The following is a 12,767-nucleotide window of genomic DNA, read 5'->3' on the forward strand; positions in this document are numbered from 1 at the left end:
AACCAAACAAAAAACACTTCCTCTCTGGTAATACTCTTCATCTTAAAATCTTAAAATTGGAATCAATATAGCCATACTTACTTTCATATGACTAGTGTTTACATGGTATAATTTGTTCTGTACTTTTAACCTACAGTCAAACCGTATCTTTCATAAGCAGCAAACAGTCGAGTCTTTTATTACAGCCGGACCATCTTTATCTTGTATTTGGAATATTCAGAAAAGTCCCATTTGTTCCTTCTTTCCTGACTTTCTAATCAGTTTTTAAAAAACAAAAATGTCATTTTCTCATTCAACTCCAAAGGTTTTCCCTACTTGGGAGTTGATTTTTATTTTGGTAAAATATACATAATAAAAAATTGAGCATTTTAACCATTTTTAAGTGTACAATTCAGTGGTATTAAGTACATTTACAATGTTGTGCAACCATCACCACCATCCATCTCCAGAACTTCATCCCAGACAGATACACTCTGTACCCATTAAACAGGAATTCCCATTACCCCTTCCTCCCAGCCCTGGCGACACCATTCTACTTTGTCTCTATGAAATTTGTCTAAGATTATGATTATTTCTCATATAAGTGGAATCATGTATTTATCCTTTTGGGTCTTATTCATCCATGTTGTAGCACATGCCAGAATTTCCTTTGTTTTTAAGACCGAAAAATGCTCCATTGTATGTATATGCCACATCTTGTTTATCCCTTCATCTGTGATGCACTCTTGGGCTGGGTCTTGTGAATAACGCTGCTATGAACATGCACGTACAGGTATCTGAATCCTTGCTTTCAATCCTTTTGAGTAAACCTAGGTGTGGAGTTGCTGGATCATAATTCTGTTTAACTTTTTAAGAAAAATTATCCTGACTTCTAAAAATATTGTTTAATGCCATTATTGCTTAAATGTATCCAGGAGTTTGTAATTTCCCTTGTCCTCCATTTTTTCTTGCATGCTGTGGGTTTTCTTTCCTAAGGATATCCTTAAAATTTCCTTCAGTAAGGGCCTGAAAATAAACTCTGGTTTTTGTCTGAAAGTTTCCATAAAGAACAGGGAAAGAATTTGGCTGTGTCTGTGTTGCTGTTTCAGGCTCTGGTCTTCAGCACAGTGAGAAAAGCGTTTACTTTCTTCTGACCTGCACTGTTGACGTGGAGAAGTCACCTGTTAGTCTGTCACTTCTTTGAGGATCATGTTTTCTCCACTCTGGCTGCCTTTCTTTTAATTTATTATTATATGTGGATTTTTTATTTACTTTGCTTGATTTAGATGGGCTTCTCCAATCTGATGACTTCATGAGTACCGGGAAACTCTTGTCTCTGGACAGCATCCCCCACCCCCCATCCCTCTAGGCTTTCAGCCCCTGATTACCAAATCTGTATTTTTTGGCATTCTGCTTATCAGTTAACACCTCTTTATAGAATCCTGTTGTTCAATGCTGTATTCTGTATTTTTACCAATCTCCCAGTTCATAGAAGAACTTTTTTTGTTGTTTAACTCATCTGCTAAGTTTCTAATTTTAAACATCATGTCTCATTTCTTCCGTATCTTGTCATTTCTAGAAATCACATTCTTCATATTCCTATACTCTCATTTCTTTTAACAGAGAAAACATTTCAGAATATAAAATAATACAGGATCATTTCAGTCTATAAACCTCTGCAGGTTTAATATGGCAATCTGAAGGTCCTTGCTGATCTTGTTCATGGTGGCTTTCAGTTTTCATATTTGTTTTTACAATCTATTTGATTGTGAATAACAGTCTTGGAACTGTCACTCCCTTGAGGCCTGGCTTGAAGCTGATTTCCTCTACAGAGGATCCAAGTTTTCCTATTTCAGCTGAGGGAGATTTCTAAGTAGCAGTGCCAATTTGAGAGCCAAACCTGTATAAAGGAGCTTCTGATAAATTCCCAGGGAAGATGTTTCCCACTGATGTGGGCAGATAGGTCTACTTATTTTTTCCAGGAAATTTATGTTTTACAGGTTTTGGCTTGAAGAGGGGGCTGGCATTAGGCAGGGATCTTTGACCTCCTACCTGAGCACATAGGAAAAAACTCTAGGCCTTGTCTCTACTACTTGATTTCAACTTCATTCCTTTTATTTAGTATAACGATAGCTGTCTAAGAGAATCAGGGAGATACAGAAAGGTGGCTTCTTGATGAATTTCTTCCATCAGAAAGGACTATTTTAGATACTACTACTCTAAAACTTCTAGTAATTTCCTTTTCCTTTGTAAACTTACTTTATGAAAGGCCAGAAAACAATGTATTTCGATCTCTCTGAAATACCTTTTTAGAAGAACCATTTAACCAGTCACTATTTGTTTTTTGTTGTTGTTGTTGTTAACTTCCACTCTGAATTTAGCTAATTGGTGATGTTTCTTTGTAGAGGTGTGACAAGGTTTCCACTTGGCTGGGAAGAAACTTATTTCCATGTTAGCATTATAATAACCACAAATCACTATAGCATCTAATTTCTTTGCTTTTAAGATGAGCTCCTGCAGCAACCTTACACTTGTAACATTTGAGAAAAGTCTGTTGAACCTACAACCAGAGGATAACAATGCCAATAAGTGGAGTCAAAGTATTATATGAATACTTTAATGCAAAATGCTTAACACTTAAAATTAGCAAAGCTTCATTTAAATTAAAACTCCATTGAACTAAATAAAGATGGTTAAACCCAAGAATTGTACAGTAGTTGATTTCTGCTATATAATGCCAGTCCTAATGCAACACAGCAGGAACTGCATCATTAGCTGTCACTTCCTCCGTCGCTCACCTGAGCCCTACAGGCTGAGGGAGAGGGTACTCAGACACACACAAAACAAAATACAACCAAATAAACTGCGCAGTGATTCCTAATAGTTATAAACCCATTCTGACTAAGCTGTCCAACCCCACAGCTGGGGAGTAACTGCAGGTATTATTCCAGAGCGGACAAGAGGTTTTGTTTTTACAGAATATGGTAGAAGTTCTGCACTAGGTGAAAAGTCACAGTTTAAGGATGCATGTTCTGTAAATAGTTCCTACATATACACATTTAGTGTGTGTAAACACTAGAAATATACATTAGACAGAGTACCCTTACCAGTTGGGTACAGTTTAAAAAAGAAGCTGAGGTAACATGAATCTCAAAGTCCACAGGAATCCTGCCTGAAGAGTTTGATCAGCTGCCAGGAATTCACTTCCAATGTACAGGGGTTAAGGCGTCTCTGGGACCCCTAGGGTTTGCCAAAACTGGATTCACTGGCTTTCAGCATAGCAACTGCATCTTTCACTGCATGGTAGATAACATTCTTCACCTAAAAGAACGGGAGAAATTATGGTCAGTTTACCACTATATCTAAAATCTGTCACTAAGACCAAACATTTCCCCTGTCAGTTTTACTACCATTCTCTCTAAAGTTAAAACTTGGTATTCAAAATGTCGGTACTTAAAAGGCACCTAGACTCCTTTAGGCCAGTATGTCATACACATTTTAAACCCATGCCTCCTTTTCCCCCTTCCACAGGTTTTGATGTCCCATAAACCTGAGCCTGGTGAGTACAGGGAGAGGCAAGCCCCAAGGTACAATTTTTCAAAACTTTTATGTTCCCTTAGTTTTCCAAACATGAAACTATGTTACGTAATTCACTACTGAAAGCATCTTTAAACCCACTCTCCGAGATCTTCTTTGGATCCCAGAGATTCTGTGCTGCTCTACTCAAGGATGAGAACACAGCACTACAAGTCTTTGTTCAAGACCAATGTCTGGCAGTTGAGCCAGGATCAGAAGTCAGATCTATTTATTCTCTTTCCTTCTTTCTTTTTTAAAGATCTGAGAGAGAGAGAGCATGTGCACTCAAGCATAAGCGGGATAGATAGAGGGAGAGGGAGAGAGGGATTCCCAAGCCGACTCTGCACTCAGTGTAGATCGGGCTCAATCTCACAACCCTGAGATCATGACCTGAACTGAAACCAAGAGTCGGACACTCGACCGACTGCACCACCCAGGCCCCTCAAAGATCTATTCATTTTCAGTACTAAAGTCTTTCTCTTGGGGCATAGTCCTTTAGAGTATAAACAATAACAAACCAAGGTGAGACTTCCTCTATGTTCATTCCTCCTTGGCCTAAGTAGACAGTGAAACTACACATGAAGCCAGTTTATCAACTCACTGTACCAACTGTGACATGGCCAAGTTCACTGACTCTCTTTAGGTCAGTAATGGGCCATGAAGCCAGAGAGAGAGAATGCCAAGAATCAGTGCTATTTTTACCTGTAATTTATCTTCATGATTGGTATGAGTCTGTGACAGATAACGGAATTCCTGAGTAAGCCAGAAACAGTGTTTAACATGCTCTGGAGAAACAAAATCTTCAGCCACTTTAATACAGCTATATAAGTTATGAACCTGGAAAACACAGGTTATATCAGTAACACATATGCAAAAGTTCTCAGTGTAAAGAGAATAAAGAATAAAGTAATGTTTCTTGCCTGATGTGGAGCTCCTGCTGGAATAAATACCACATCCCCAAGAAACTGTACAATAGCCCAGCCTTGAACTCCATACTCTTGATGAAGACGCTTTCTTAGTGATCGGTCTAAATACCAGCTCTGATCATGAATGGGATCATGGTCTGCTGGGTTTTCTTGACCTTGCTCTTCTGATACCTAGAACACATTTGAAATATTATGAAACTGAGCAACACAGTGAGGCACAATGAGGGCATTCCGCCACCCCACCCCCAGGCCCCCGAATAGTGTGGACAGTCAGTAGATGTCAGGCCTTCCTTAACAGGTACCCCGCTGACAGAAAGAGACAGGTGATACTCAAAGACATTAACTGAAAGAACCAAGAGAAAACTGAAAGAAAATGTGGTTTTCCTTCTGTCATTTCCAATAATCTCTGACTGGCAGTCTGCATATTTTTCTAGATACTATGTTTGGACAATATTTTGGTCTAGACTTTTGAATGTAAGTAGACTCGAGTTCCTTAGAAACAGACTGTTGTACTGCCGTTATTAAAAATCTATATTCATTTAACAATCCGAGTTACAGAGCAGTCCCAAAGACAGCTATAAATTAAATCGGTTTATTCTAGACAACAGTATTTGGCAGCAATATGGAGACCAGGAGGTTTTGGAAGAGTCAAATGATCCTAAGTCAGAAATAGCTTGATTCAAACCAATGCTGGTTAAGGACCTACTTGGCACCAGGAAACAGGCTAGGGGTGTTCACATCTAATCCTTATGAACTGAAGAGTATCAGCCACAGATACTGGATGCACCCATCTTTCCAGTTGCCTAGAACTTCCACACACAGCCCTTGCTGAACAACCTGACAACCACTGGAAACTTGGAATCTTAAAAGCCCCTGTATCCTGGGGCGCCTGGGTGGCTCAGTCGTTCAGTGTCTGCCTCCGGCTCAGGTCATGATCCCAGGGTCCTGGGATCGAGCCCCGCATCAGGCACCTTGCTCAGGGGGAAGCCTGCTTCTCCCTCTCCCACTCCCCCTGCTTGTGTTCCCTCTCTCGCTGTGTCTCTCTCTGTCAAATAAATAAATAAAATCTTCAAAAAAAAAAAAAAAAAAAAGCCCCGTATCCCTTTCCAATGGCCCTTTGCAAGCTAAGGGCCACAAGTAATACCTGAGGCTTTCCTGACCTACTACTAAATGAGGGTGGACAAAACCCACAGGGCCCTAAGTAACTCACTCAGAACACAGGTATCAAGGGCCAAGGAATTACACATGAACTTCTGAGGTACTTAGATTTTTAAGGCAATAAAAACAAATAGATGCTAAACAATCAGAGGAATGGTTCGGACCTGAAGGGAGAGCACAAAAATCTCCAAATGCACTATAATGTAAAACACAGACATAACACAAGGCCTCCTCTTTTCAGAGGTGTGAGCCTGATCATTTTGAAATCTTTGTTCCTCAGCAACCAGCTTCAGCCTAGTCAATCTGATACGCAAAGATTAAACTTCTGAGGTTATGATTATTGCCTAGTAGCCAGTCAGTTCTCAACATGGAGTAATTTCTAACAGTGCTATTCTCCACGCCTCTCTTCACAAGCCATAGGATAGAAAGCACACCTTTTTAAGGAATTCTCGTATTTTCTCTGTGTCCTTTGCAGCATATATGTGCCAGAGGGCTCCTGGCTTCTCTTTTCCTTCAATAAATCGCTTTATTGTGAGTTCATCAGAATCTCCATCTTGGATGGTTTTAAGGACTTCTAGAGCAAGAGAAAGCAAATATCAGACCCCAGTCTCCAACTCAGAGAGTAAGCCTCACTTCTACACTTAGCACCCTACCTTCTTCTTGGTCACACTGTCCTTTGGGAATTCCCACGTACACCATGACATTAGCTGCATCAGATACGTCTAAGTGAAGATTTGTGGTTCCGTATTTCCTGTCTTCTGGAGTAATTAATCCTGCCAACAGAAAACACCTTAAATTTACGGAGATGACGAAGGCTGCCACTGTCTCTCCCACTCCCTGTGAGATACCTGGTCACAAGATTTAAAAGCTGCCTCTTATATAAATCATGTAAAAGTAAGAGAACAATATTTAATATTAAGTTCTGTTAACCTTTCAACTTTGAAAGAAAATAATCTCATCAAATATTTAATTATAAAAATAAAAAACCAAGTCCTACCACTAGGACTTGTTTATGATGATAGGCAAAGTAGGTCCCTGATAGACCCTCCTGTGAAGAGCAACTAAAAGTCCAGGATGAAATTATTGAAAAAAATTTTTTTAATGAAACAATGTGCTGGCGAGAGAAGAAGAAATACTCCTAAGCCAAAAAACAAGAAAGCAGGACTCGGGAATGGTAAAGTGGCTCCTAGAGCTGGAATTTGCCAAAAGGACATGTGCTCGACCAGTTCTCAAGCTTTGGTTGTCACAGCCTAGAGTACTCTGGGGCAAAACAAAAGGCCCAGGACCCACTCAAGATGGATAGTCTAACAGAAAGCCCCCTCACATACACATAAAGCTGGGACCTCAAATGGCTATACACTTAGAACAAGACAGAACACTGCCCAACGCATTCCTTGGTTCCTTCAACTGTAAAAAAAAAAAAAAAAAAGAAAGAAAGAAAGAAAGAAAAGTGGGGAGTGGGGGTAGTGAGCCACAGCATGAAGTCCTGGTTGGTGCTCATAGTCTGAAACTTTCATCTCTTACCCCCAGAAAAAGACTCGCCTTCTTGGCAGTCACGCTGAGGCTCACCGAGCCCTGTGCTCACCGTGGATGGCCCGCCCTGATGTGAAGACCCTTGAATGGGCAGTAGAGAGAAGCATGGCTCATAGGGGGCAGGCAGAGGCTGTCTGCTAACCCACCAGCCCCTGAAACAGCTCTGTTTTGTTTGGAGGAGGCCAAGGGACTTCCCTCCAGCTTGCCAGAGCCTTGCAGTTTGAGGAGCAGCTCGACACAGGAGAGGGCACCCCATAACTTCAACCTGGGACGGTAGCCCTAAGAGCCCTGTACTGTAGCGATTTCCTTTCCATTTAGCTGAACTATCAGCCCTAAGAGAGGGCTGAACATTTAAGTATTTAGGCAAAATCAAAGGATAGGCTTTAAAGGAGTTATCAAAGGAGATTTGCTTTATTTTTTGTTGTTGTTGTTTTTATTTTACTTATTTACTTGACACAGAAAGAGAGAGACAGCAAGCACAAGCAGGGGGAACGGCAGGCCGGGGAGAAGCAGGCTCCCCGCTGAGCAAGGAGCCCGATGCGGGACTCGATCCCAGAACCCCGGGATCATGACTTGAGCCGAAGACAGCCGCTTAACCAACTGAGCCACCCAGGCGCCCCAAGATTTGCTTTAAAATGGTAAAGGAAAAACAGAACGGGAGGGAATAATGAAATCATGGCAAAAAATTGATAGCTGCTATAACTGGGGGGTAAGTACATGGGGAGTCACTGTATTAGACTTTCAAGTTCTGAGTGCATTTGGAAACTCTTTCTGTAATAAAAAGTAAAAAAAGTTAAAATGTAAGAAGAAAAAGCAATTAATAGAATAGAAAGAAAACGAATGAAATGGACAGTTATAAATGATAGCATGGATGATGATCCAAAAGTCTGATTCTATTTATATAAAGCTCAAACACAGGTTAAAACTGAAAGAATATTCTGCGGGAATACAAACACATACAGCGGCGTTACAAACGTACAAACTGCAGGACAGCAGGCAACCCTGCGGGAGGAAGGAAGGACATGTGATGGGAGAAGGGGGGGAAGGGCGAACAGGTCTCAGAGCTCTGTCAGGCTGCCTGCTCCTTGGCCAGTGCCAAACGGAGGAAAAGAGTTGTGCCAAACAAGGGAGGAAGCGACACCTACCCAGCTATCAGCCCCACACTCATCCACAGGCAGCTACGGGCCACTGCAAGCTGATAAAACGGTCTCTGAATGAAGAGAGCCTGAGCCTAAACGGAAGCAAGATTATAAAAACATAAAGGTCCCAGGGAAAGGATTCCCAGAATAGAGAAATTCCTGGAACATAACACCATGGACAGTTATGAAGAGCACGCGAGCTGACACAACAGGGACTGCTGGGTGACAGCACTGGGGCTGCAGGGAGAGCAGCAGAACTAGCCTGGAAATCAGGAGACCCAACGTCCTAGTCCCAGACCTGCTACTGACTGCCCCTCATACATCCTGAGCAGGTCACTGTCCCTGCCACTGTCCTGAAGTCCTGGCCCCCATGGGTAAAACTGGTGGTGGTACGGGGGATGGAGAGATGCGGACTCTCTCTCTCTAAAGAGCCTTTTCACCCTACTCTGCCTGAGGAGTCCCAGCTCAATCAATCATCCAACCTTTCAAAATGACTGCTCTTTACTGTTTATGATAAGGTGTAAGATATTTGAAAATGAACACATTTTCATTATTTTCAATCCCTAACCGCTGACTCCGGATGGGAACAATTCTGTCAGAGGTAAAGCTTGTACAGAGTAACACTGCCATCTATCTGTTGGTGTCTATGCTACCAAGCTATTTAAACCAAGCAATTTATTCTGAAACTTCTCAGGTAACCACTTCTACCCCATAGAGCTTCATGAGACCTACAAGGCATGGATAATCACTATGCAACACTACACCATTTACTCTAGTGGAAAAATACTTTCATTCACATAGGTTCATCGCAAATCTCCGCTGGGAGCAGAGTACATCCTGAGACCCCAACCAACTAGCTGCTCCGAAGGGCTTGAGGGAAGGAAACTCAGCAGCCCCACAGCGTGTGCAGGGCTCTCTAAACTGAGACCTGAAAAGTAAAGGGAATAGGCTGGGGGCTTCGCCTGCTGTGTCCTCTCTCTCACAGACCATTTCTCACCCTACCCTGGCAGAATGCTCTCGGGCATCTAGGCTATGGGAGCTTCCCCATATAAACTCCCTTCTCGAAATGTTCCCTGACCCCATTCCAGGTGGATACCCGGACTGACACCATAACAGAAAAACTGTGGGGCTGAGATGCAAGCCCTTGCTCCTCTCATCCCCCAACAGTCTCTGGAGAACACGGCAAAGATGCCAAAGGGTTCTGTCCTTTCTTCAGGAGGGCTGCCACCCTCAGGTCTGAGAGACTGGACGTCAGAGTAATTATGGGAGGATGGAATAAAATCAAAGAAGTAATTCTAGAGGACTGGAAAAATGGGGTCCAAATAGTATAAAAGACTAAAGCAAAGTCAATAAATGATCCAAACAACTGAAACTTCATTCATCAATCAATCAGTAAACAATTCCTTCAAAACAGCCAACTATAATCAAGATCTAAATAAAGACCCAACAGAAAACTGGTCAAGGTCACAGCAATAATGATAAAAGACAACTCTGGAACATTCCAAGGAAATCATTCTCTATCCTGTGCAATCCTCCGTGTTGGGTAGTTTACTGAGTCATGTCTAAACAATGAAGATCCAATTCAGAGAGTGCTTCTGATACTAACTTAAGTAACAAACTACTACCCCCAACACGGGGGTATTTAAGTGTGGCAGATGTTAAAACCAGCTAGCAGACTGACTTTAAAATGAGTAACAACAAATCAAAACCATGATGAGATACGATCTCACACTTGTCAGAATCACTAAGGTTGGCAACAGAGGAAACAACAGGTGTTGGCGAGGATGCGGAGAAAGGGGAACCCTCTTGCACTGTTAGTGGGAATGCAGGCTGGAGCAGCCACTCTGGAACACAGTATGGAGGCGTCTCAAAAAGTGAAAAATAGAGTTGCCTTGTGACCCATCAATTGCACTAGTGGGTATGTATCCAAAGGATACAAACATACTGTTTCGGAGGGGCACATACACCCCAATTTTATAGCAGCAATGTCCACAATAGCCAAACTATGGAAGGAGCCCAGATGTCCATCAACAGATGAATGGATAAAGAAGTTGTGGTGGGGCACCTGGATGGCTCAGTCGTTAAGCGTCTGCCTTTGGCTCAGGTCATGATCCCAGGGTCCTGGGATCGAGCCCCGCATCGGGCTCCCTGCTCCGTGAAGGGCCTGCTTCTCCCTCCCACACTCCCCCTGCTTGTGTTCCCTCTCTCGCTATGTCTCTCTCTGTCGAATAAATAAATAAAATCTTTAAAAAAAAAAAAAGAAGATGTGGTAATATATATACAATGGAATATTATTCAGCCATCAAAAAAATGAAATCCTGCCATTTGCAATGACATGGATGGAGCTAGAGGGTGTTTTGCTAGGTGAAACAAAGTCAGACAAAGACAAATACCACATGATCTCATATGTGGAATTTAAGAAACAAATGCTTGAACATATGGCAGGGGAAGAAAAAGAGAGGGAAACAAATCATGAGGCTTTTAACTACAGAGGAAAAAACAAACGGTGTTGGAGAGAGGCGGGTGGGGGATGGGATAGATGGGTTGTAGGTATTAAGGAGGGCACTTGTTATGATGAGTGCCGGGTGTTATATGTAAGTGACGAATCACTGGATTCTATTCCCGAAACACATAGCACTATATGTTAACTACCTGAAATTTCAATAATAAAAAAATAATAAAAATTTTTAAAAATAATGAGTAACAAAATTAATTTAATGATGTACCATACAACCACTAAAAAATTATCACACTAAAAACTATTAAGCAACACAAAGATTTTACGATAGAACATAAGATGTAGAAAAGAGAAAAATAAAAAATCACACACGCCCTATAACTGCAACTATGAAAAGGAAATACACCTACACATGAAAAGGAATGAAAGGAAATATGTGAAACTGAAGCCCACTGCTGTGTGAAGTGTTAGGACTATAAAGGTCTTCCATCTCCAACTCCCCCAAAAGCAATTTTCTAAACATTCTGACATGCTCTATTTCCATTAAAATTTTTTCAAATTAGCCATTTCTTCCTCACCGTAAGCATTATACATCTTGGGACCGAGATCTGGCCTCACGAAGTAGTTTGGCAGCCTGGAGGCCAAATTTAGTTTGCCATCTCTCCGTGTGTACTCAGGCAGTGGAATATTGGCCATCAGATCATCAAACCTAGGACAAGAGAACCAACCATCATTGTGTGATCTATTTTGTTCCTTCTTACCAAAAGGAACAAATAAAAATATCTGTGCTTGTAAAAATGGAGAAAGCTTTCCTTGAACAATATTTAAGAGTAGAATTATAGTAGTTATGAACAAAGATATCTTCTTTCTCTCCCATAGCACTCATCTTTATCAAAATGATCTGAAATACGTCAGTAACTTCCTGATAAGAAGTGACACTCAGGGATGTACTATCCATTAGTTCTAAGGATCCTTTCCAAGGTTCAAGCTCAAATCAGGAAAATGGATCTACCAATTCAGCTGTCTTGCTATCTAATGCAATATCATTACACTGAACCCTGAGAGGTCCAATCCCAATACTGCCTCCAAGTCGGAGGCTGCACAGCTCATGTGGCCTCTCTCTGGCCGAGCACTACAGTGGAAATGTGTGAAGATTCCATCAGTCAGCCAAATCTCAAAGTCAGTAACCTCTTTATCTCATTTAAAACACATATATCCAAAGACTGTAGTCTAAAAATAAAATATCAGCACCAGTAAAACTATTCCGTATTTCATCTTTCCCTTTTGAAAACTCTTTTCTCACCACCTCAAGAAGAATTTATCCTACCAAGTCAAGGACAGAATCATCCCTCCCCCCTGCCAATAATCATACCTAGAAGGCATCATATCTCTAAAATCCTCTCCTGGTGGCCAGTCCTTAAGTTTCAACACCATTGGTTCTTTTTCATTTTTCAAGCGGTCTGAAAGGTAACCAGAATTACTGAATTTTACTATTCATAACTCAGAAACAGACCACCTAGTACACAAATATTATTTTCTTTAATATTCCCCTCCTGCCAACTGTTTTATTTTTACATTGCCAAGAAATCCATTCATACCCAGGAGGCAGCACGGGGGTAGCAAAATAAAAATTACCAACTAATCTTTTCTAGATGCTTCTTAAAATTGCGGCTCATTCTTTGAGATTTCAGCCACCCCCTTTGCCCATTACACATAGTTGGTGTTTTGACAGTTGTCTGTCTCAGATCCAGTATCTTCCGTCTATATAGTGTTCTGGAAGAAGTGAGCAGCTCCTTAACTAATAAACAGCAATGAACTTTAACAGTAAGAGGTCACAGATGTTTAGTAGCCCAGGTTTCCTAAGGCTACCATGAAATAAAAATGACTTGTTTTGTTCAGAGACTGAAACCACCTGACGTTCTGTCCAGGGACAAGTAGGGCCAATAGCACCATGTAGTTCAGTCAGAACTGTTACCCGTTGCAGGTCATGGCAAGGAA

General features: G+C 41.4%; 1 protein-coding gene across 3 annotated transcripts in view; it reads right to left on the reverse strand.

Annotated features, from left to right (window-relative positions):
• Positions 1–280: 280 nt before the first annotated feature.
• The window catches only part of KDM3A (lysine demethylase 3A), a 56,180-nt gene continuing 43,693 nt past the window's right edge, over positions 281–12,767 (reverse strand). For all 3 annotated transcript variants that reach the window (XM_036076171.2, XM_036076169.2, XM_036076170.2), the window contains 7 exons: positions 12,142–12,229; positions 11,348–11,478; positions 6,293–6,412; positions 6,074–6,213; positions 4,476–4,652; positions 4,258–4,392; positions 281–3,300 (listed from right to left, as the gene is read on the reverse strand). In XM_036076171.2, the coding sequence (XP_035932064.1) occupies positions 3,220–3,300; positions 4,258–4,392; positions 4,476–4,652; positions 6,074–6,213; positions 6,293–6,412; positions 11,348–11,478; positions 12,142–12,229 (872 nt within the window). In that variant the 3' untranslated portion in view covers positions 281–3,219. The remainder of the gene's footprint in view (positions 3,301–4,257; positions 4,393–4,475; positions 4,653–6,073; positions 6,214–6,292; positions 6,413–11,347; positions 11,479–12,141; positions 12,230–12,767) is intronic.

Source organism: Halichoerus grypus, chromosome 10 (assembly GCF_964656455.1).
Source record: "Halichoerus grypus chromosome 10, mHalGry1.hap1.1, whole genome shotgun sequence".
Taxonomy (NCBI): Eukaryota; Metazoa; Chordata; class Mammalia; order Carnivora; family Phocidae; genus Halichoerus; species Halichoerus grypus.